Source organism: Apteryx mantelli, chromosome 12 (genome assembly GCF_036417845.1).
Source record: "Apteryx mantelli isolate bAptMan1 chromosome 12, bAptMan1.hap1, whole genome shotgun sequence".
In the NCBI taxonomy this organism is placed as follows: domain Eukaryota; kingdom Metazoa; phylum Chordata; class Aves; order Apterygiformes; family Apterygidae; genus Apteryx; species Apteryx mantelli.
In genome coordinates, this window is record NC_089989.1 from 7,328,775 (window position 1) to 7,355,160 (window position 26,386).

A 26,386-nucleotide genomic window follows, 5' to 3' on the forward strand; every position below is an offset into this window, starting at 1 on the left:
CAGACATGAACTTCTCACTCATTTGAAAAGGGATCGTTTTCAACCCAACTGTTTAAACCTTGCTCTTTGTGTGAGTACTATATCTAAAGGGAGAAAAATACTTCTGCAAAAAGACCACAGACTGACTCACTGTAATGCCATTATATGTATTTGGTTTATCATTTTGCACAGAAACCTTCCCGCCCCCATTTTTCCGTTCTTCAGGACCAGGTAGCTGAAAGCAATTACTGCAGAATCAGCACTTGGGAAGACAAGAATTCAGCAGCTTCAAACATGCAGATTTCTTGGGGATTGTGGGAATCCTGACTGCCCTGGATTTGCTGCCGTTGCTGTTTGCTGTAGCTAGCCAGCTTTCTGATCCTCAGTGGCAGCAGTTACGGGTGCAAGACCCAACCTGATCTGTGCTCTTCAGATCCTCGCCGGCCGGGCTGCTCCCCGCGTGCAGCAGACCAGGTCGGCGGCGGAGGGCTCTCCCTTACCCCAGCTAGGAAGAGCCCAGGGATGTCTCTGTACCTCCCCCCGGCCCCTGCCAACTGTGTGCAGGTTCAGTCCTATTTTGAAGGAGTCCCTGGGAAAATGGCATGTTCTTACTCAGTTGTTCACAGGCTTATTTCCTGAGCCTAGTAACAAAAAGCGTTTTCTACCATTTTTTACCCTTGAAACTTTAAAGGGCTAAGGCAGGCGCAACGAGTTATCCGCACTTGCAAGTGCCCGACCTACTAGAATTATCTGTTCTGTATAATGCCCTTAGTAACATCTGTGCCGCTCCCAAGCCTCTTCTGGGTTGTGTAGCCACACTGCATAGGATTTAACACATTTCTGCAGAGCAGCACTGCTTTCTGTAGCTGAATATAGGAGTTGCCATCTTGCTGATCAGATCTTACAGAACTAATGTAGAGCCTCTTGCTTTCTTAGCTCTCTGTTTTACCTTCCCCATTATCTGTACTCCTGTGGTATTAGTACTGACTTTAGCACTATCTTATTGTGCCTTAGAAGCAAATGGGAGAAGGAAGTTAGGAACAGCAATTAATTTGTGGATACTATTTTGTTGTCACAATTATCTTTAGGCTCTAAGACATCTCCACTTAGGCACCATATGCTGGAGACAAGCATATGGTATTGAAGAAAAGCGATTTCAACCCCAAACAAAAGCTTAACCTTTCTCTTATTTAGTGCTACTGAAGTTGTTTTACAGGTCAGGTTGTTTTTTCCCTCTGCCTAGAATCCCAAATTTCTGGGTCTGACCCTCCAGTGCAAACATGGTACTTCAAAATACTAGCAAAATTAACACTGAATTCTGACCATAGCTCAAGGACTAACTATTAATTTATTAATCAAATAATCCGAGTTATCTTAGGAAAGATACTGATCTTTATCATTTGCCTTCTGGTAGCACAAAGACACTTATTAAAAAGCATGGTAGAACATCAGGGCCCACAGTGTCCTCTGCTACACAAGTTCAAATGCACTGAAATCAAAAACAGCAGAGGAGTTTAGCCCAATGGAGTCTCACCTTTGTGGAAAAGATAAACAGGCCTGAAAGGCCTGTTTATTAGGTAGGTGACAGCACTAAAAGATTCGCCCCAAATGACAGACCAGCCTGTAGAGGACTGCAAATACAGACAGAATTGACTACTCTATTAGTAAATTATTTCAAATGCAAAGCTCAAAGATGTAGACAAAAAAAGAAGTTCCCCTTGGCACTTCAGTGTATTTTTTGTCTCCATTATCACCCAGGTATGGAGCTAGGGTAGAGGAGGAGGGATATGAGTCCTGGAGCTGGCCTGTGGGAAGGCAAAACACACATCAGCCTCCCCTGAGGACATGAGCTCCTTGTGTTTCTCACCTATATATGCACGATTTGCTGTCCTAAAAAATTATGCCTGGAAGATTCAGCTCTATGCATTGTTATCTGGGAGAACGGTGGTGTGCGCTATCTCTGGCGATCTGCCATTTCTCCAGCAGGCTCAGGAACTGTTCTGATCTAGAGATATTTCTATGCTTCTTCCTGCATCCCTTACAGAGCAAAATTACTGATCTTTGTTCGAACGAATCTCTGTTTGAAATCTTCAGGGAAAAGAAAGAGTAACATGATTGAGAAGAGGCATGTTACTCCACCAATCTGCAGAGGATGAAAAAATGATGTTTTTGCTAGAGAGATTCCTTTCAGTCTTTGCTCTTATGTGAAAGATCACAGTATTTAAGACAATTGGCAGAGGGAGGCCTATATGGGTATTTGGCAAGCGAGGTCTCTCAAAACCTAATGCTTTCACAACAAAGAGTGTCTTGTTTTAGGTGGTACTCTCCCTTTTGGAGCAATATGAATCTTATCAGCCTCCACACAATCCATTCTTGGTGGCTTCCCTCTGGGCTACAAATTCTTGTCTAGTTTTACTTGCCCATGGCTAGGTTTTTGATGATATTTATGCACCTAGGAGACAGACTGGCACCTAGTGGAGCTTCCAAAAATAAACTAGATGTTCAATTCTTATTGATTTGTTATCTTCACCTGTAGGCATCACTACACCTTTCAAAAGCCAGCCCCCTCTATTTCTTTGGTTCTTGAAAGGCTAAACTAAACTGTGTGCTGGACCCCACTCCCCTGGGCTCTCAAGGCTGAGCTATGAAAGGTCATCTAGGATGACACCAACTGCAGCAGATTCAGGATGGACTATGGTAAATCAAACATATAGTGTTATCTAGTTTTCTTCCTACAAATCCTTCCACTGGTAAATTCATCCATTCTATCTCAGAGAGCAAGAGCTGGCAGACTTTGCACTGAAGAAGGCAAGGCTGCTGGACTTACACAAGGAAGCTGAACATAGGTAGGACCTCATGGTATACACTGACATAGAGCTACCAGAAAAGTCTGATCCAGACATTTTGGAGGTCTCAGTTCAAGATCTTCCTTATGGTCTTTATAGTCTCCTTATAGACTCCCTATAGTCTCATCTTACCTACGCAGACGTTTCTCTGCTGCTTCTGGTGTCAACAACTGTCTGCTGAATCTACTGACTATGTGACTTTGTTAGAGCAATAGTATGGGCACCTGTTACCTCTTTTATAGAAGATGAAAATTGGCCATGTCAAAGATGGAGGATTTTAGAGGTTATAGGTGGAGCAGATCCATGCTATTTCCTTCTCTGAACAGCCCTTGCTAGTGTAATGCTTAAAGAATACCTGTGTGCACACCCAGTGTGCAGTGCAGAGTGCTCCCTTCGCAGCTCAGATTGTACGAGCTCTCTGCATTTCCAGCTGCTCCCATGCTGCAAAATAATGCCGCCCGTGATGACACACCGGCACACTGGCTCCTGCAGAAGGAGCACCCGGGGTGCCTCAGCTGCTGGGACAGAGTGAGTAACAGTTTTCCTTATTGTTAAAAGTCGGGGCTCTAACTCTCGCTTTGGCTTGGGCTAGCAGTTCTCCCCAGACCTCTAGGACTCATTTTTATAGACAAATGCATGACTTTGAACTTCTCAGGGTACTCGGAGGGGAAAGGGCAGAGTTGAAAAAGGAGGTTGCATGCATCCTATAAAACTGGCCCCAAGTAGCCTGAGAAGCCTCATGTCATTTGTCAAACCTTTTGGAAAGCAGCTGTTTCTGACCTCCAGAAACTGAGTTAGGGTGTCTTTCCTCTTTGAATTAGTGTTTCCTGAAGTGCTGATTCACTGCAGCAAGAAGGAAGCAGTACAGAGAGAACAGGAGAATAATTCATATTGGTTGGGTCAGAAAAGAGAGATAAAGCCTAGATTAATTTAAAGGCATAATACTGATTTGCCCTGAGAACTTCCATGTGAGGGGTTATAATTGCAAGACTGAATCTTCTGTTAGCAAATTTGTCTTCTTAAGTACAAAGTTAATTAAATTACTGAAAGTAACACAATAACGTAAGTCTGAGAGATATTTATGCTCCAGGAAATAAAACTGTTATTCTCCCAGTTAACCTGCCTCAGTAGAAAAGTAGGTATTGAAAGGTTCTATACATTTTGGCTGTAAACTCTTCATCTTGACAGCAAGGCAAGGTACATGACCAGATTGCTCTCTCCTCTCTTTTCTCTGTGACATTGAAATTCCACGAATGGCATCTTGCATCAGCGTTACATCATATTAAGTATAATGCAATATTATGAGTCATTGTTATAAATCATGTGCACAGGCTGCATTAGAAGGCTTTTGCAATTCAAGAGCACATCAAGGTGGATTTTTATTTAACATTTCTCTTTGGAAGCATACCTAACTGCACTAACTTTGCAATGTATCTTCATCCTCTGATTCAGTAGCGTTTCAGTTTTCCCTTTTGGCTCTAAAGTTCATGGGAGCGGGGCAGAACATGTCTAACAGAATTGGTGCAAATATCAAGCAAGGTTATGAGAAACCAGAAGGTGTTTCCAAAGTGGATCATGCAATGATCGTAATTAATTAACTGAAGTGTTTAGTATTTTGTCCTTTAGGGATGACTATAATAATGTTGAAGTGAAACACCAGCACTTGGAAAACATCGAGTTCAAGAGTTCTCCCAAGCTATTCTGTAAAGGCTACTTTTATGACACACTATCCCCCTTTACTTGCTAGCGTCTCTGACCTCAGAAGGGAATTCTGCCATATAGCTTTCCTGAGCGTCTTCCAGTTCTTGCATAAAGTGTGAAATCACCACACCACTGCAAGAACTTAACTATCTTCTAGAGCAGATAGATATTTCTATTTCATCAAGATATGTTTTTCCTAATGAGTCTGAATATATGAAACAGCACAGAACTCAAGCTGTTGTGGCTGAAACATTTAAAAAGTTGTGAGCAATACCTAGTACATTGTTAGAAAAGAGAAATGACCAAGGAAAAAGACTGCTGAAAAATTAAGAAGATAGAGATTTAACATTTATAATTTTTTTGAATACATGCATGAAATTCTGGAGAGTTATTAATTCTGCCTGAACTAAGTCTTAGAGCACTGTGAAAACTGCCAGCTGAATTGCCAGGCACTATGGCACTGTTTCTGCTTATGCCTGGGGCTAACCTCAGCTGCCTGCAGTGGGGAGTGAGTGCAGCTTGCATTGGAAGCTGTGCCCTCCTTGCACTGGAGCAGCCGTGCCCGAGGAAGGCTGTGGCTGTGGCCACCCCTTCACGGGACCTGGTCAGTCTAGCTCCTGGAGGAGCTCCATTTCCAGAAGATGATCAGGGATACATATTGCCTGGCAAACGTAGTGCTAGATGGGACAGTCAACGTGTCAGGAGGGTGCAGGGCCCGTATCAGGGCCAGGAGATTCTTTTCCATATATACAGACCAGCTGTAATGTGGCTCTAAGCAATCACTGCACACAGTGCGACTAGCCAAGAGTAACCAAAACCACGTACTTTTGTATTCAGCTGTCTCACAGCTCCATCAGAAAGAATGTCTCTAATGGTGCACGCGCACCAGAATAGAGCTCGCCTGTGTCTGGAGCTGCTGGAAATTACCATAGACTCCAGAGAGTCTAGGAGACCAGCTTCGAGCACAACAGAACTGGGTGAGGCTGCCCTGATACTCCTGGCACCAGCAGTAAGTGATATTATGGTATCAGCAGCACAGCCACGTGTTTCTTGGAGCTCAGAATTTAACAGTGCTCTTGAAGTTGCACTTATTATTTTCCAACAGTTTTTCACTTTTTTTTTGGCACGGCCACAGAAACGTTCCTGATTATATTTATATTCAGAAGCCTCTAGTTTTTAATGTTAAGGATGTTCTTTATAATACAAAACTGATAAATGATTCTCCTCTTTGCTGTTGGATACTAACTGCTACTGAAACAATCACAGCTGTGGTACATTCCTGATTTAGAGTAGCCTGAAGTTGGAGTTTCTCAGGAGTAACTTTCCACCTCTAGTTACAAGAGCAACTGTGAGGGATCCTGAAGAGACAAATATGCCCAGGACTAGTTGTGCTGCTTGCTTATTCAAGAGGTGGGGCATCATCTAAGGATATCAAAGCATTTGGCTATAATGTGATAAAAATCACTTGGTTATAGGAGTGGGCACTTTTCAAGGTTTCTTTCCTGACTGATACAAGACCAGGATAAGAGCTCATGCATGTCCATTCCCATAGGAAGATGGGGAGCTCAGTCTGTTGGCAGGTAGGTAGGTGCCTCTTGTTGACAGTGGCTGTAGCATTTCTGACAGACTTCAACTGTAGCTGTGTTTAGACCCCTGATAGAAGAGGTTGTTGCACAAATTAACATGGAGCTCAGCAGCAAAGATTGAGGGCAGAGCAGTGGCAGAACTGAATAAAGCAGACAGTAATGGAGATAACCATTCCAAAAACATCAGTGAAAATAATCTTTGGCCAAAGCAACACACAGCATATCCACTCACAAAGCTATAGCAGTCTCAACAAATGACTGCTCCACTGCTAAAATGTCACGTAACATCTGGAAAATCTGGTGCTAGATGCACCAAATATCCCTATGCAGAATGTCCTAATAGCTGCCTTGCTTAATCAAGCAGTGTAGTATCTTGCCTAGATTAAACTTGGCAGAGGGAGAAGGGTAAGTGATGTACGCATGTGGCCCATGCCTTGCTGTGACCAGAAAGCAGTAAGTAAAAAAACCTTGTGACTAATTTCAAATTATTGTGGCTGTAAGGTACGGGCAAAGAGAAGGGATGTCCACCCGCAGAGCTGAGTCCGGTTACAGCATGTTATCCCAGGTAATCCCAGTCCCATCACAGCCTGCAGTCCCTGGGTATCACAGCTCCTGCTCGGAGCACCTCCTTGAGCCTCAAGGCCTGGCACCACAGCTGTAGTTCAAGGCAATTAGAAAAGGAGCACTAGATCTGGCAAAGAGATTTTCTAGCAACTTCTTCACCACACCTTTGCTGGGGTGAGGGGGCAGGTGGATTTCCAGAAGGTGCCAAGCACTGACTTTGGAGCAAGCCCAGTTCTCTGAATGGGAAAACTCACACTGAGGTCAGTGGGAACACTGGACAAAGCTGAGCGCTTCCAAAATCGCACCCCTGCTGCATGTTTGCGGTGCACAACAAGACTCTGCTGGGCAATTTCCCAGGTGTGAAAAAAAATACACATCCTGCGCACTCTTACAGTGTTTCGTTTGTATTTGAAAGTATCGAGGTTCTATTTTATGGCTTTCCTACTTACTGTAGATAATAGTCTTAAAACAAGACCAAACTTGACAGACAAGCCCTGCATCTTCTCAACAGCCCAGAGTAAAGATAAAGGGAACATTAATGTTATTCTAAATTATGAGAGGGAATTGGACTGCACAAGAGCTGTAATCCGCAAGAATGAGTTTTCATTCCACTTGTCCTCCACTTTCAGCTAATCAAAAATTGTGATACACGGTCCTACTTGTATTTTGGCTTTCAACTCCCTCTTATATCTTATGTGGTTGAAAACTGAATTCCTGATTTACGCTGAAGATTAGGGAATGATAAATGCTATCACTTACCTGCAGTCGCAATTTTAGAGGATTCTGGCATTACGAGCAAAACATGCATTTCATGTATATGATTACTAGAGCTGACAATCTGTCATGCTGCTGACAAAGATAGCTGAGACTGAGGGCCAGGGTCTGTTAATAAATAACAAAGATCTCAAATTCCAAATTTAATATCATGCACCCTTTATAACTGAAATAATCAGATGCTTGCTGTAATGATTAATTTGCTCAGCAAAGCCACTGGCTGAGTCTCACACTTTCGGATATTTTCTAATTTAATTCAGTCTTTCTCTTGGACAGTGAGCAACATTCCCCACAGTGCATACACCTGTCATTCAGTAATTATAGGGGACCATCATCTAGACAAAAACAGTAGCTGTATAAGTTATTCAGTTCTCCCTAAAAAACTCCCACCCTTTTCTGCCCATTTGGATGAGTCCCTTAGTAGCATCTTCAGTGGCTCTCTTGTGCTGCAGAACAAAAGTCCTCATTTCTAAAAAAACATTACTAGTTTGAGACAAATGCTATTACCACAAAGCATAAGCAAATACTTGCTATGTTTGTGTATCATAAACCTTATGCTGATCATATAATAAAAGTCATAAGAAAGAGAAAACATAGCATCTAATAACCTTAACTTTGACCTATAATAATGGCTTTTTTTTGTCCTGTATTATTTCTATTGATCTATGTTTTCTGATATTTTACTGAGAAATTAATTTTCTTTTTGCTTATTTTTGGAGGCATGTCTTCATTTTAATTATTCACTTACTTAAGCAAAAGAGAAATGAAATCAGAATCCATAATTTTTGAGCTCTGTGCCTAAATTTAGGCCTAAGTCACTGCAATATTTTCAAAAATAGCTGATGAACACAGATCTTCTTCCCCTGTATTTACCAGATGACATTCATCACACTTCAAATTTAGGTTTCCAAACACTGATTTATTATATAAAACTAGACACTTCCCTTTGGATATTTTAGCAATTAAAACCAACAGAAGACAGGTATTGGCCAAGTTAGCAGGAAACTAATGGTTTGGTCTGGCTATTCAGTAAGACTATTTTTAATACACAGTGAGAATTTATACTACACATAAAGTTTACACTGAATTAAACTATAGCTCTTGCTCTGTACAGTCTCATTCATTACCTATCTGATGAAGTATAGCCATTCATTATGCAACTCTAGGTGTGTGTGGTTAAATCTCTGCTACCGTATTGTGTCAACAGGGACAGGACTTGGGACCTTCTGCACTTGAAACACAAATCTCTGGAGATTGAACTGAAGGTATCTTTAGGAGCATTTCCAAGAGCCTTGCAATGACGAGTCAGTAACGTGAACTCACTTATTTAGTTGGGCTATGCAGAGACTTTTGGAACAATGCATAACAGGAGTTTTGCTAAAGCTGAAAGTTAAACCAACGTTTGGTCCAAATACTATATTAGATACTTGGTGGCAGAAAGCTCTGAAGTTATGAAGCTCTGAATTCTCACTGAAAGCAATATGCAGTAGCATTTGGTGTGCAAGAGGAACAGACCTTTGCTTTAACAGAAATAATTTCCAGGTATTTTCAAGTAAACAGTACAAAAAAAAATTGATTAGGCAAAACAAAGATCAATCTTTTAGTCCAAGGATGCAAACAAGGCCTGTTTTGTTATTGAAAGAGTGTGATATGGGTCTGTAAAAGGATAAGGGTTTCAGGTAATTGCAGATAGGATGCTTAACTTTGCATCGCCAATTAGTGCCAAATGACACAAGTATTAATTTGCATTAATACTAGCAGAAAACCATCAGAACTGGTTATTGAAATGACCTTGAGACTGCTGGTACTTAAAAGTACCTAACAGACTACATTTGATCCACTGGGACAGACAGACAGACAGACAGAAACTCTTAGTATCCACAAACTCTAAATGAGATCTAAGCCAACATTTATTGCTAGAACTCTAGGATCTCTTTGCAGCGTCAACTGGTGGCCAACTAAGGGAATTAGCCTTGCCTTAAGCACATTAGGTCTTACACTAAATATAAGACCACACACAATTATGAGTACAACCACGTAACCTGTAAGAACAGCTATGTCCAGTCTGAAGAGCGAGCTGACAAAGAAGAATTATATGTGTCAATATGGTGCACCCTAAATGAGAACTTCTGCTAATATATGATCTCTCATCTTTAAGAGGAGAGCTACACCTATTACCTAAAGTACCTGTTAGAATCAAAAGAAGAAAATCTAATAAGCCAGGTAAGGAACACAGAAATCCAAAGAGGTATGCTTAGACCGCATTCGGCATCATGCTCAAAATTAGGAAATTCCACGTTCTTCTGTATAGGAGAAAATTTTAATTGACAACAGGCCAGAAGATCCCTGTTAAAATTCTTGGCCTAGATATGAGCATGCTAATCTTGGCAGCTATTAGGTTACAGAGATAGGCTCTGCTGGTAGGATCTTATCTCTGATAAGCTATAAGAAGCTATACGAAAACATGGAAGCATGGATCTATTGTCTCAACTGCAACTGGAGGTGGAAAAGTCTTATGTATAAAACTTTATTTGAAAGTCATCTTTGTGGAAGAACTATTCCCACAACAATAACACAGTCAACAAATCAAAATCATGTTATTTTATAATAATTTGAATATTTTGAATTGTAAACACAAAGTGTATGGAAAGATATTCACAAAGAACAGTAAGTTAATTTTATCTAGTTTCTGCCTTACGATAACTAAGATAATTGCATACTGTTTAGTTGGAGGAATCATGTGAAGTTGCTCTTAAAACAACAAGCACAGCTATCACTTCCGTGAGAAGCTGTCACTTGAAGTGCTGGCACGGTTATATCCCATCCAGGGTGCAGCCACCTTTGGTGATGGCCTTGAAGCTCATGTCACCTCTGCAGAATAGTGTGACTAAAGGGAAGGGAAGTGAGTTTAAGATGCCTCGGGTGCTCTTTCCTACTGAATAGATGGTAGGTCAGCAGAGCAGGCAAGGGATACACCTCTAATGGTAATTTAACAAGTTGAGAAATGTATGTTAAATGTTAGGATTGAAGCTTAAAGATGTCTCTCTGTGAATCAAACATGAAGATACCTAGTGCTTCTTTCTTGATCAAAGGAGTTCACGAAGTTAAGCTAGGAAGTACTGGTTTTTAATAAAGGCAGTACTGAGAAATTAGTGTAGAAGCGCTTGAAATCACCTGGAAAGCTTGATGGAAAGGAAAAAGCCCATCCATTGTCTACTAAAAATGCTATCTTGGAGAATTAAATTTATGTATGCTTTTAAGCATGAGAAATATGCTTTGCATAGTATTATTTGTTGAGTACCTAAGGGTTAACTATCATAACGTGGTATGTAGCTAAATGAACCTATAATTAACTGTGTATGGCTATTGGTTAAAAATGTTTGGAACCAATATGAAGTGATACTATTTTGCAACTAACATTCTTGCCAGTGCCTGGCTTTATTAGTTTAGCACAAGAGGTGTTTTCTGATGAGTTGTCTGGAACGAGTTAGACTGTTCTTTTGGTTTCTATCATTCTTTGGAAACTTTTTTCTCACAGCTTAAGCATTTGTCAAAATGCTCTACCTGGTTGCTCCCAGTTCTTTACTATACAATGCCAGCACCACCTCATTTGAGCGCTTGACTGCTAGTGGAGAGGGTTACACGGAAGATGAAATTTTGTGGGAATGAGTCAGTTCTGTACCAATCCCCGCTTTGTGTACATTAGCTGTGATGAGGACGGAGTCCAGTTGTGTCATTTCCTGTTTTCCCTACCTTTTTACCACAGCAGTGCAGTGTGACTCAGACACCATGATACAGCCCCAAACGGTGGGTAGCAGCGACATCGCTACCCGGCAGAGCAAGGCTGCAACAGAACCTGAACGCCCCCACGCTTAACTCACTCTGTTCTCAAACGCAGGAGCGTACATAAGCTTCATTTCATCTTAACTGGGAGGACCTCCCATTACTTCAGAAACAGGATATGAACTGTATGAAACTAAAATATGAACTATAGGCACAATTTCTTTATTAGAAAAAAAAAAGCTTCCCGTCCTACATTTTAATGGCAGCCTGATGCACTGACATTTAGAAGCACAGAGTTTGTATGAACATCACAGACCAAAGATCAAACACAGTGGACGTGGGGTGTTGGAAAGATTATATTAACCTTGAAGAGGCCCAGGTCTGCAGACATCTCCCAGCCAAGATTTCACTGACTTCACTAACCTCTGATCTGTACGTTGACTGTAGGACTGAGCTCCTAGGCTGAAGCAGGGATTAGGGAAGATGGCATTTTAAACAGAGGACAGTCATCATCTTTCTAATTCATGGTAAAATACTACACAGGTCACTATTTTATAGAGGCCTGTTTTAGAAGTGTCAGTATTTTGAAGTGATTTTTCGTTCATGAACAGAAGGAAGGTAGATATGACTTAAGAAGAAATGTTATGTTGATAGCATGTCCAAATCCAGAAAAATTGCTCTCTCCTTTTCTTTGCAAATTGTCTTATTGTCAGTGAACATCATGTTGTTTCTTCATTTTCAAGAATCCTTTATCACCATCTTTTTATTCACTTCTGGCATCAACATGCTATCCAATATCTTTTTGGAGAGGAAGATATGTATTGTAGGGAACTTCCATAGTGATAGGAAGGTAAAACAGATAATAAAACCAACAGCTCTGTCTATAATCTGTAACACCCCCCCCCCTTCCATTCAATTTTAGCTTCACTGTACAAAGCACCCAGGTAGTCTAGGACAAGAAGACTACTCAGGATTTCACAAGCTATAATCCATCATTTCCACAGTGTCAGTTTTGCTTGAATAGTAGCAAATAATGATCCTAGGTAAATTTTTCCCTAATCTCACAATCCTTTTTCAGTCTGGGGCTAAGAAATCATACTTTTGCTTATGCAAATATAGGATATAAAATGACATATTGAATGTGTGTAAGACAATTCAGCTATTTTCCAATAATTGTGGGTGAAAGCACATTAAAGGAAACTGGGAATTTTTCTAGAAACTATTTTTTTTCTAAGCTCCTTTTTATGACTGATCTTTAAACTTCCTACATGATGACGCTTATTTGGCATTGCATTGATCCAGTCTAATCTATGTGATAACGGGTCTCCCCAGAGTTATTTTTTAAAAACAAGTAGTTTATCAAACACATGGACAGTTATGTTTTCAAACTAATTCCATTTTTTCTGTTAAAACATTTGCCTGCTTTTAAATAGAAAAATCTACAGAAACAGAATGCAAGTCAGATCAGTTTTGCAGGTAGATGTACCAAGAAGGCATAGCAGCAGTAATCAATAAACTACCAAACCGACTTTAAAGTACAGAGATTTTGGAATTCACAACTTACTTAAAAAAAAGAAAAAAAAAAACCCCACACCAGCAACCCTGACCCCACAACTTATTTGCCAATAGTACAATAGGATCATATTATTTACAGTCTATTTCCTGATATAAGAACTTATCTAACCATTAATTTAGTAGCACGTCGTTGGGAAAAACTTTTATAACAGGACTTTTCTCTAACAGAAGGAAAGGTAGAGAAAAAGATTTTGTATTAGATTTTACACAGAAAACTGTCACCGACCATTTCCCTTAAGAGCGTGTGAAATTCAACCTGAAGCTCACAGTTCCAGCTCATGAATTAATGGTTTCGTTTTACATTTTGATGACCAGAGAGAGAGAGATGAGGGTGCAGGTACTTTTTCTCTGGGGAAAACTGGAATGTGTTCAGGAGAGACATAAAAAGGCAAGGAATCCCACAGACTAGTTTGTAGCTGTGTTATCAGATATGATGGAAAGGGAGGGGGTGAGGGAGAAGAGCATACCTGGCATGAGACCCGCTCTGAGCAGGGCCTGCCCGACGTGGCGGGATGGATTTATGTGCATCATTCCACTCAAATTCCATATCAGATTTTGCCGAGCTATTAACATCGGGAGTTGCCACATCGTGCCCACTATCTCTGCAAGCAGTATCTTGATGAAGATAAATAAAAACTTAAGAACCTTATTTGACTTTCGGGGGCCATGATTAGATTTGCAGAGAAAAATATTGAGTAAGGAGCAAGCTTGATACAGACTCTGAGACACATACACGGAATCCACTTTCGCAGCTACGTTTGCGAAGCTGACTGGGTTTTGGCAGAAGCTTATCCTATAAGCAGCTGCACCGGGCTATAAGGTTTTCTCCTGGGAAGAACCCCCCAGTGACAGCAAGCTGAGGTATTATGACACTTTGTTTTATTATGCATAGTGATTCCTACAGTCTGAAGAAGGCGAGGGCCATGCCTGGTGGTTTGATGAGAAGAGCGTTATTAAACAGTGTGAGAATCTGTCTTGTTTAATCTCCTTTTTTACAACAGTGATGTCCTTTCTATCCCATGTCCAAATATTCTTCAAAATTAATAATTATGAAAGCATCCTATAATGTTTATTTTCTACTGCTGTTTGTTTTTTGGTCCAAGAAGGGGTGAAAAACTGATTTAGTACATGATAAGTCATTATGAAGGTTAAGAGAACTATAAGAAAAATATGCAGGAGAAAATATTCTTTCTGCATTCCTCTCAGCTTTTACTGATATTGCTCTCAGACTTCTCTGTTCATTCGCTATTCTGCACAGTGCTGGTTGTTGAATGAAAGGTACTAGGACTTTTGTCCTCTAATTTAAATGATGTAACTTACCCGTGGAAAAAGAACATCTCATTCAGTGTGCCTGTGCTACAACAGCACACAAGTAGTGTGACTGAAAAAAGCTACACTAATAATTTTTTCTTTACTCATTTTATACATTGTGGAAATAGAAGCTGCATTTGGAGAAAAACTGCTGCATATGGTTGACTTCTTTATAATGCCCAAGTAAAGGGCAACTGATACGTCAGGAAAAAAAGGTGTAAAAATAATTGGGAAACTATATAAAATATATATAAGAAATGTAAGGAACCTCCTGCTGTGAGGCAGCAGAGATAGTAATAGTATACAAAAGAGTAAACTTATGAGAGAGAAAAATGTGTGAAATTCTCATTTTTAAGGGGAACATGAGTTAGAATCTGGAAGAAATGTTTTTGCTCTTTAAAACAGGATATTCATTACTGAAGATAGATGCATGACTGGGTACAAATCTTATGGCTACTGTTCTCATAGCAAGAGATGTTTCTGGCTTTTGTCACATTCTCCTGGCTGTGCTGAGAATTACTCCTCAGCCTGGCATCTCACTTGGTTTCCTTTAGAAATCTTCTGTTCTTTGGAAGATGCAATGGTGATATGATCAATGAGGGTGATGTACTGAGCTGATTTCCGAGCCATTTTTTATTTGAAACAGAAAATTTCTTGTCATGTTTGTTTCTTGCTTTCTTGTAATGATAAAAATGGTAGTGGTGGCATTGGAGTAGTGGTAGTCCTGGTGGTATCCTAGTGGTACTGTTATTTCTGGGAAGGTTATAGCAAGGTTCACAAGAACAGTCAGGGATCACAGTGTTCAGTGTAAGGCATTTGTTAGATACTGACTTCAGATTTCATTCTTTTGCACAGATTTACTAATAAAAAAGATGAGCAAAATTATCATTTGACTGTGCTTAATAAGGTCCTCATGATATTTTCAAACTGAAATATGAAAGACTGGAGTGAATCACTGTTAATACGCGACACGATCAGTTCCAAACTCATCTGCAGTTAGTTTGCCATAAGATATCAATGCAAAATGTGTTATGTGTCTACAGACCACATATTGCAATAGCTCTGTTAAAATAGTTAGTGGACATCCACTGATGGGAAGTATTATTTTCTGCTTAGATATGTCTTTGCTAACTTTAGGCTTCCATTCTGGTACTTTTCAAATATTCTGTTTCTCATACTTCTTAAAGATTTCATAGGGCATATATTTAAAGCAGCATTTCTTCTTTCATGCTCTCTCATGTTCATTTTTGTTTTCAAATCACAAAACATCAAGTATTACTTCTACTCTGGTATTAAGGAAATCCTACAAGGAAGTTACTGAAGCGATAGCACCATTTTGAGGTTACTGTCACACTTGAATAAAACAAGTGGCAGAGTCATGTGCAAGGCATTTTAATTACACAGAGATAGTTATTTTACTGCTTGTCAAAATGTATATATCCACTGCCCTTTTCAATGTCTCCCTCCAGACCTCACAGTCAGGTGCATTGGCTATGATTTGGTTTCCAAATAAGTTAATTTGTTGAAAGACTAAACATGATGTAGCTTTATTACATTAGCTTAAAACAGTATTTTTACTTGATTAATCCTTTTTTGAAAAAAAAAAAGGATCTCTCATGCTATTCCTGAAGTTCGAGGGGCTTTGTCTTACAGTTACGATTGCTTTTGTGAAGGTAACATAAATCATAAACCATCATCTACCACAAGCTGAAAGGGGCAGGTTTGCATCCACCCAAAGGCCTCTTCAGCACAACAGAAATGTAGTGACCACGCTCCAAGCCCTGGCAGGTTCTCCTCTGGAGTGAGAAATTCACACTGTTTTTTGCCAGTGTTTGTGTTTTCTTTGACCTATATAGTAAAGGTACATCTGCAAGTACTTGTAGGAGACAGGTATTTCCTGACCCACATGATGTCAGACAAAACAAGGAAAGATTATGGCTCTGGTGGGATAGGAATCCGTGTCTGTTGTCTCACTGATTACATCTTCCTCGCATGCAGTTTGGAGTCTGAATTATTTCTGATGATGCAATATGGGTTCTTGACCTCGGGCCCTGTTATACTGATGACATATTAACGCTGAATCATCGGCACTATAGACTGAAGAGGCAGCATTTAGTTTCTACGGGAAATCCTGCTGGTGAAGGAGAACGCACTGGAGGTGCGACGGTCCAGTGCATTTCATGCTCTAAGACCTGCCGGGTAACTTTGACATTGCATGTTTAGTGTTCTGGTGACCGAGGCAGGGTGGGGCGATATCTATCTCCATGTGACTTGGTGGGTATGGTCATAGGCTACCATGTTAGAGAAACCCAGCTGGGCGAAAGCATTTGTGGAGGTTAGCCATACCTAGAAGAAGCGAGCCAAGGGAAGTACAGAGCTCTGACTAACTTTGGCAAAAGAGCTGACAAAACCTACCAACCCTTCTGGCCACACCAGCCACATAACGACGTCTCCATTTGCCTGAGAGCTACAGCGCCTGTGCCGCACATCCCACCGCCGAGGGAGGGCACGCTCTGGATGTGGTCTGTGGGCAGGAGGTGGCAGCGGCTCGTACAGCAACGCCCTCCACTGCAGAATTGCACCCGCCAGCGCCTGCTGTCACCTCGCTGGGAAACTAGACACGTCAGCTCAGCAGGCCACCGCCAGGGTCCTGCTAGCACGCGTCCCTTGCTCAGCCCAGCCCGCTGGAGGGCCATCGTGCCCGCACCAGCTACATGCAGCTCATAAGCTGTTAGCAAGGTTCCCCAGAGCTAAAGCTTGCCACCCTCACATGACGCACCCTGCGCATTTTCTGCAAAACTAAAAGCAAAGAAGAAACATGTTAAGTTCCTTATGGCAGTGCCCAAAGGTACTATATCTGAAGATAACATCATTAGAGAGAGCCAGCGCAAGTTCTCTTCAGACAAACTATTTCCCAGAGGCTAATGGCAAAGGGGAGAGAGAGAGAAAAACAAGTACTGACAGTTTGCTGTAGGAACTCAAAGAAAAAGTGGACAAAGCTAAAAGAACTCAAGCTCTTTGTTAGCATTTAATCCAGTTCAGAGCATTCACTGGTGCATACAGATTTACTTTCCATGGCTGACGGAGCTGGGTATGGTCATTTGGTAAGAAACAGAGGAGCTAGGATTTCAATTTTGTGCCCTTCAGACTCCTATGTTTTAGGAAAAATTGGTCTATAACACATATTAGGTTTTAATCTAATGTAAAAGATATGAGCTGCTGGCTAAAACCTTCAAAGAAACAAATCCTGATCTCTAAAGGTGAAGATTTTTTTCTGTTTTTAACACAGAAAAAGTTATTAAGGGGTAGAATGCTTCTTTTGGCTCATAGAAACCAAAGGTGAGGCGCAGGCCTCCTGTCCCTACCCAGAGAATCCCCTATTTTATTTTCTTCCTTCCCCTTTCAACTCCTGTCTTGAATTTATAAAGTCATCGATTTAACAGAGCCTACTGGAGTAATATAACAATATTAACATACCACCATACACATATTTTAATGTGAGACAAATAGTCCAAGCACCTGATATCACACTACAATAAAACTATCAAATCGCCATTGCAGACCTTTTCTTTGCAGAAGATAGATGGTTCAGATTACATGTAGCCTATTTTCTAAAGGCTATAGGAATCAATCTCTGGCTGAATTTGCAAAACACCACACTGGAAGACAGCAGCAGGGAGGGAGGATATACAAGCAGAACCAGTGAAAGCGTTTGTGAGCAAAAGGTAGAAAAGCCTTTATATATATATAAAGACAGAAATGGAAAGGAAAATTCAATTGCAGAGTACAGTGGACTAAATTGGGCAGATGTGTTAGAGTGATTTTAGCTCAATGGATCAGAAATGCTCCCCCAGCTAGAAAAAGAAAAAGAAGAAAAAGAAAGGAAAAAAAAGAAAAAGAAAAAAAGGGAGGGTTAGCCAGTAAGTCTTAGACACAAAAAATTGAGAACAATAAATGTGGCACAGCATTAAAAGACAAAAGTCCTTCTCACTCCTTCATCTCCTAGCCACACATCTCCGAGAATTTGTTATCTTCTAAAAAGGACCCCTACGACCTGGGCTCAACAAGTATTGCCCAAACTTATGTTCAGATGAAGCCAGATCTTTTTAGCCTAACTGCTTGTGCCCAGCCTTAGCTGAGACCAGAAAACCTGAAAGCTGGTTCTGGTTGGCACCGTGTCACCCAGAACAGAAAGATCAACACGTGACACGAGGCCTCTCCGTTGCTGCTCTAGTCCTTTGGCTTGCTCAGGTCTTTCTTAATCTGTCAGAGATCGCTGACTGTAAATGGGATGCTAATGAAATAATCCAAAAAGCAATTTAGGCTATTTAACGACACTTCAGGAAAAAAAACCCTACCTGGATAGATGACACTAAACCATGATGTGTTTTTTATTAACATTCCAAGCCAATTTGGTGAATCCTGATGGAAGGCAAGTTAGAAATATTTTGTTGCAAGTTTGAACATCATACCAGGATATAAGGCCAGCCACTTGAACAAGAGCAATGATTGAATTAGAACTGAGAAATGTATTCCTGGCTAGTTTCAAATTAAAAAGAGCTTTTAAAAAGGTACAAATGAGGCTAAAAGAATTTATGTTATTTTTCCGGTTTCTGCACTATAACTCCTTTTCCATCTCCTCATCTATCTTCTAAGCATACTACCTTATGAATGAGTGAGCAATAAAAGAAGTATGCAGTGGCAGCTGAGAGAGAAACTTGAGATAACAAGATAATGAAAAATGTAAGCCAAAGTTTGAGCAGATGTAAATCTGAATATAAAACTTTCTCACATCTGAGTTTTAGAGCAATTATTAGGCAGACAGTTTGCACCAAAATTTCATTACTAATGTAAAAACAGGAAAACAGGAATACAAATTGTGACCTAATATATCCTAAGTATATCTATCAAAATCTTGGACCTATACTTTCTATGCATTTAAAACCAGTCTTCAGACCAGATGTACTGACAGTTCATGAACTAAAATACAAATCAAGATACCTTTGAAATCCAGTTCTTCATTGAAAGAGAGCAGAGGAAGAACAACGAGTGAAAGCAAATACAAACTCTCCTAAGGTTAGCCAATAGCAATTTCCATGCCCAGCTGACATGGGAACAGCCTCAGGATCTAATAGGTAAGAGGCTGCGCAGTCTCTAAATTATTTATTTTAAGCCTTTCAAGGACTGAATGCAGTTACATTTTGTCAGCGTCAGTGCGCTACTTGCTGTCTGGACAACTGAAGATGTGCTCTAACCCCTCCCCACCCCCAATTTATGCTGAGATTTTAGACTTGAAATCCCAGAAAACATGTCTCTAGTCTTCAAGCTGGACTTGGCTCCTTCAACGCAGACTGCCAATTCCAGCAGCAGCCAGTCCATGTGCCTCTGGAAAGGCAGGTGCTTGCACGGTAAGATTTCCAAAAGCCCAAAACTGAAGGGGGGGGGATTTACAGTAGATACAAAGGGTTACTTACAATTTCCATATCACTGACCTCTCTCCATGCCTGCTAGGCTACCTGTGTTCAGTGCTGCGTGGATCAGCTGGGGCTTCTCAGGGCAAAAATTTATGTGGCCACTCCTTGAACCCAGATAATCCCTGTGGCTGGACTTCCCACTACTGGTATCTGCCAGGTTAAGCGGAATTTAATCAGCAAAATTATTCTGTTCTCTTTCAAGCCAATACCAGTGTGAAGTTAAGTGCTGGAAATAGATTTTTTTTTCTAGCATCAACCCAGTGTTGCTGCTAAGCGAGGTCAGCTGTAGGGCTCAGGACAGACAGCAGGAACTAAGCTGGTCTCCAGTTTTACTTGTCAAGGACTAGGTTGGTAAATAAGCAGCAGAAGAGAGATGATGAGAAGAGAGATGAGAAGTTTCAAGGGATGTAGAGGTTGAAAGGAATATGAAGCTTTCTACCTTCAGAAGAAAAGTAGTGACAACTCAGGCGCAAACATGAGAGACCCTGACAAAGAAGCAAACAAAAGACAGGGTAGAGCAAGCCATGATGATGGCATGTTTGAGAAGCTTTTACAATATTAAGGAGGTAGTAGAAATTTTTTAACAAGAATTGATGTCAAAACATGAAAGCAATTCCTCCTCTTCACGCTTATCCTTTATGCTCCAAGATAAAGCCCGTTTGCTTGCAAAGTAGCCTGGGCATTTTGTATGCTCTTTTATCCATGTGAGAGGAGGCAAAACAGCCTAGACCCTTCAGAAAACGCAAAGAACATAAGATTATGGTGTATTGAAATAATACTCAGGTTTCCAAGTTGGAGCATTAACTTGCAACATTTTGGAACAGGTGACATCTGTATGAATAAGTGATCATCTGCTCTACATTGCTGGTTAATGAGAGACCAACATGAGGATAAGAATTGAAAAATATCTGCTTGTTTACTTCTTGCACCAACTTACATCATTTTCAGGTCCCAGAACTGGAATGAAGTTTATTTTTCAATCTCAGTTTACAAAAATCAAGTTCTAGTACATATTATTGCACTTTCAAAGCATTCTGCATACGGTATTTCATGCAGGTGCCATAGCAAAGATGTGATTTTCTGCCAGTTCCTACTTTCACTGCCATATGACAAAAACTGCAAAACAGACAAATATGAAGCAGTATACAATCCTATAGCAAAGCAATGTGAAGCCAAGTTGTGGTTAATAAGGATCCCATTTTACTTTTGGTTCATAGGCTGTGAAATTGGGCAAAGTTATCTTCCCTGCTTAACTCAGAGTGCAAATGGGACTCAGTTTTACAGGCAGAACTCAGCTGGCACTGGCGAGCATTTGCTACCTGTGACAACAGTGGAGCGAGCACGCAAAATCCACAGTTTTGGTGGGAACCTGACCTGCGTGTGGTAGCGGCTCATGCTGGAGAACAGTCTAGCCTGTGGCTATCATTCAGTATGCTTCAGATAACCCTGCTTGTTTTGAATATGATCTGGTTTGTGTTAATGCATCATTCTTTGTTCTAGATTCTGGAAGAAAACATGAAGTTGGAGTGCAAGTGCCATGGGGTCTCAGGATCCTGTACCACTAAAACATGCTGGACAACTCTTCCCAAATTCCGGGAGCTGGGCTACATCCTTAAGGACAAATACAACGAAGCAGTTCAAGTTGAACCAGTGAGGGCAAGTCGTAACAAGCGTCCGACCTTCCTTAAAATAAAGAAGCCGCTTTCCTATCGCAAACCCATGGATACAGATTTAGTGTACATAGAGAAGTCTCCCAATTACTGTGAAGAAGACCCTGTCACCGGCAGCGTGGGAACGCAAGGACGGATGTGCAACAAGACAGCCCAGCAGTCCAACGGCTGCGATCTGATGTGCTGTGGTCGAGGCTATAATACACACCAGTACTCAAGAGTGTGGCAGTGCAACTGCAAATTTCATTGGTGCTGCTATGTTAAGTGTAACACGTGCAGTGAAAGAACAGAGGTGTACACCTGTAAGTGAGCACGTGGCTGGGCGGGCTGACTCTCTGCCCCCGGCCGTGAATACATTTGCACATGCGCTCAACGTACCTACGCAAGACTGTAGCAAAGACCTACTCTCCCAGAAGAAATGCTGATGAATGGATCCCTGTCTTTTCCTCTCATGTTTCATTGCTTATATGGATACGCATTTCAGACTCTTATGAAAGTCAGCCAAGAAACAAAAACAACCTCCCCCACCTCCCCCCCACCCCGAGCCACCTGACATATAAAACAGAAAAAAGATCATCTCAGCTAATCTGCACCTCTAAAGCATGAAGCATTGACTGCTTTGTGAAGAGACACCAGTCGGGAGAAAACTCTGAGCTTGCCAACTGACTCTCTTGGTTTCAGAAAAGATGGTCAAAACCTTCAGTGTATCAGGATCAGGGAGGGACAGGGGAAGCTTGCTCAGAAAGGGGCTTTGCACAGCATGGGACGGACAGTGCCCCAGTGTGAATTGCCTGCGTAAGTGTGTGGGTGATACAGATTTAGGCTTCTACACTTGTGAAAAGCTTCTGCTGGTCTTGCCCATCTTTCTACTTCATACCATTTGCTACAGCAAGAAGAACTCTTGAAGTTTTCTGTAGACACTGCTTTATCTGCCATTTTGTGTGTGTGCGTGTGTGTGCGCGTGTGTGTGCTGCAGATTTAGCACAGGGATTTGGGACATTTGGGCATAATAATAGCAATATTTAACAATTTATTCAGATAAAACTAATATTAATTTATTTAATTAAAAAGAACTCTACCAACATTTTTGGACCTATTCTGCAATTAAAGTAGATAGCTTGCTTTCTTTGTGGAATAACTTTGTAGAAACAGCAAGGAAAAACTGGAGCTGTATATATTATTCTTTACTGGGATATTTCTACTAGTTGGACTGGCAGGATATGTTCTACAGTACTAGATGTTTAAGTACAAAAGCTGGCATCTTTATATATATGTACATACACAAACACACCTTTTTTTTTTTTTTTTTTTTGCTGTTTGCTGCTAGTTGTCTGGAACAAAAATCAAATGGTAGGGGTTTTAAATCTCTACCAGAATTTTTTTTTCATCAATTAAAGAAAGAAGCATTAAGAAAATCCTGTTTGGAATATGTCTAGAAATAAGGAACTCCAGACAAACTTCCATCTTTTGGAAAAACAACCATAGGATAAGAGAGTATATTTTGTAAGAGACTATTTTTATATAAATATTTTATTTATACTATGTCTGCTTGTTCAACCTGTACTTTTTCTCAAAACAGACATACAATTTGTAATTCTTAGGCTATTTAACAGAGAAAGGCTAATTAGTTTGTGGGCACAGCAGCGAGCTGGAGACATTCAGCTGCAACTGGTGGATGTGTCAGAAAGCAGAGTGAACTTTCTCTCCGGATGTGTGTACAAACTGGCTCTTTTCCTGCAGTTCAATTTGCAGAATATGCAAAACAAGAACAGGGTATGTAGCATCAATTTTGTCACAAGGCTTGAATTCATGATTGGTATTAACTGGATGCTCATTTATCCCATTCAGGAAAAAAAATCCGAATTAGCTTCCCACATGCATCAGTCATTAAACTGTGGCGTTATGACTAGCAAATGTGCTGTGTGTGCTGTCAGTTAAACCTCTATATTGTGTTACTGTCAAATTTGATTTTAATCAGTGGAAGACTGTAGACTATGACTGTAAAAACTAGCATGACACACATCATCTGATTCTCATAGATAGGATACAAAGCTTACTTTTTGTCCAACTCTTTTTGGCATTTACATTATTTTTTTCCCCTCAAAGGATGGAGCTAAAAAATCCAGAGAAAAACATCCAGGCAAATATAAAGACTGCTCACTTGTTTTTCAGAGCCCAGTGAAACCACCTTGTGCTCCATTTTTGGTATTTCCTTTTTCATCACTTCTAATTTCTTCAGATATTTGTGGGATAAATATATTCCTACTTTTAGAATCATTCTGTTCCTCCTGCTTGATTTGTTTGTGACTGATAAAAAGTAATCTGATGTTAACAGCATTTTTCATTGGGTGAAAACATGGCCCAGAACTGCTGATGGCATTGTGTGTTCTTCTATCTGGGAGAGGCAAGATTCTTCGCTAGTTCCAAAATGCAAGCTCTCATGACTGTAGTAAGGTGAAGAGTGTTATCAGTAAAGGAAGCAAACCGCTATGCAGCACACGGTGCATTTCACTGGCTCCTGCCGATAACAGCAAGTATTACAAAGAATAGAGATTACAGATGTATGCAGGGTTCATTGATTTTTCTGGGGCAAAACTCCCACCTAACACTATGAAAACTGGCCTATGCTGAGAAAGTAAACAGAAGTACCATTAAAAATGTTTCAAAAATTTAGTATAATAACTTAAAGTTTTAGAATTTGCCTGAATGTGGCATGATTTTTTTTAAACTCTCTTCTCATATATATATGTTATTTACATGAAAACACAAATCCATGCAATACCTGATCCTTTCAATGTACAATTAGGATTAATTATAAAGTTTCTTTGCAGACCTGCAGCTTAAAAAAATATAATTTTTCTACAATTCAAACAGCAACGTGAGAGATTGAAGTAAAATACAATTAACATAATTTACTTTCATACTTATGACTTGTCAACATAAAGCAATATAAAAGCATTTTTTTTTTGTAATGGAGTTTATGCTTTTAGGTTGTCTAAATTCCATGCATCAGGAACTGATAAGACATAAAATGCAATGAAGTACATACAGTATGGATGTTAATAACAATATTACAATATGGTTTAATAAGATAGATCTGATATTTAACATTGGAATTTCCTCCCCCCGAGTTTGTATTGGGTTTTTACTAAGAGGATACCACATCACAGTCAAAAGTGTGTTTTCTTCACTGATTAGAGTATTTTACAAATTGTTATTTTTGCAGTATGTTTTGACGATAGGAAAGTAATCTGTAAAACTCCTGCTCCCTCTATATTTCAATATACAGCTATGCACAATGTACAGCTAGCAGATTAATTCTTAAAGAACAAATATCTTTAAATAGTTTTACTCACAATAATAAAGAACTGGACACACAATGAAATGAATCTGATATACCCTTTCCCTATTGTTTACAATATTGCCAGTGATCTGTGTATTAATTAGAGAAAATTTCAATTTGTCTAATAAAATGAAGTATCATTCTGGGAACCCCACAAGGTGCTTTATGAATTCAGGAGCAAGGAAAGCCACATGCTGCATTCAACTAGAAAGTATTTGGAAATTTGGCTGTGTCCTCTTAGATAAGAGAAATCTGGCCCATCAGAGTCTGCCATGAATCTGGAGTTAATTGGCCATTCTCTAAATGTGCTTCAGTGGCATGAAGAATAAACAGGAGAAGGAGAAAGATTTACGATTTTGTAGATATTGCTCCCCACACCACAGTTTGCTCTTTGTCCTCAGGGATAGAAGAGTTCTGTTTTCGCTCGGTGAAGAAGCGCACAACGGAGTGAAACGCGCACAACTGCAGAACAATGCAGCTCTCAAAAGAAAATACATCTTTTCATCTCTGCTAAACAAGGGAAGTGCCGGATTTTTGCTGTCCCCATTAATAACTTAACTGAGGCTTTTAAAGAAAACATACATTCAAGAGGCAGGAAGAGTAAGAGGAGTAGGAAGAGTAAGAGAACGAACATAATTGCAAGTTGGGAACCTATTTTTTATGAAATCTCACTTCCTTATTTGATACTGGAACCCAAATTCATGGAAAGGAAGCAGTTCTGCACTGGGATTCATAAGCAAGTTTTACGAATTTTACCTCTCAGCCTTTTTTAAAGGACAACTAACTTGATTACAGTTAGCTTGAATACTTGAAGTACCTACATAAAACACAAATCAAACAATGATTAAGTTTTCTTTACCAGGTAGATGCAAAACTAACTGAAATACATCTTTCAACAGTGATAATTAGAATGAAAACATCCTTAATATCTAATCTTAAGTGACTCATTCGGTAAAGTTATTCTAAAGGTACATAGTTACTGAAAAAAGGAAAATAATAAACATATATCATCTTACACAGACTGCTTAATGAACTATCTCGGGGATTACAAAACCTGTTTTAACTGACCACACTTAAAAAGCAATTTTTTGAATACAGAAACATCACAGACTGCAGTCAGGGTGCACATATTCAAATGAAGATTCAGCAAAAGTATTTCTGACAATACTTGCCCATTTATCATTATAATGGGGAAAGACGCACTGTGGATGTCCAAAATGAGTGTATTGACTAATACAGCCCACCCAAACTTGTAATCCCAGGAAGATCTGCTGAACAACAAGCCCTCCAACTGCATTGTTGGTAGCTGGACTAAACTGCTGACACAGTGATTGACATGCCTAGAGAGGGGAGGCCAAATCCTGACCGATACCCCTGCTGTCACCCAGTGGGCAGGCAGTCTGATTCAGGGCTTTTAGTATTCCAAAATTTTCCATAATTGAATCAAGTATTGGACTTTTATCACACAGCAGAACACCAGACTATGAAGCTCATCTAGACTCTAAAACACTCTTCCTTAATTCAAGGTTACCTCGGATAGCTCTCAGTATGGAAAGTGACTTAATTCACTATACCAATTTATGTTCTTCTGCGCAAAATCATACCAATAATTCCTCAAAGGCAAGCATTTTAATCCCAAACAAAAACTTAGGGAATCCTTCCTCTGGAAACAAATATTAATAACGTGATTATGTTAAAATGATGAAGAGATGTACTTGGATCTAAAGGACTCCAGGTGTCTAAAGAAGGATACCAGAACTTTGTGGTCCTCTTGCCTTGA

The 26,386-nt window shown here is 40.1% G+C and overlaps 1 protein-coding gene across 1 annotated transcript in view; it reads left to right on the plus strand.

Annotated features, from left to right (window-relative positions):
- WNT7A (Wnt family member 7A) overlaps positions 1-21,573 on the plus strand; it is a 36,423-nt gene extending 14,850 nt beyond the window's left edge. Inside the window, exon 4 of the mRNA XM_013947446.2 lies at positions 21,094-21,573. Coding sequence (XP_013802900.1) covers positions 21,094-21,573 — 480 coding nt within the window. The remainder of the gene's footprint in view (positions 1-21,093) is intronic.
- The last annotated feature ends 4,813 nt before the right edge of the window (positions 21,574-26,386 follow it).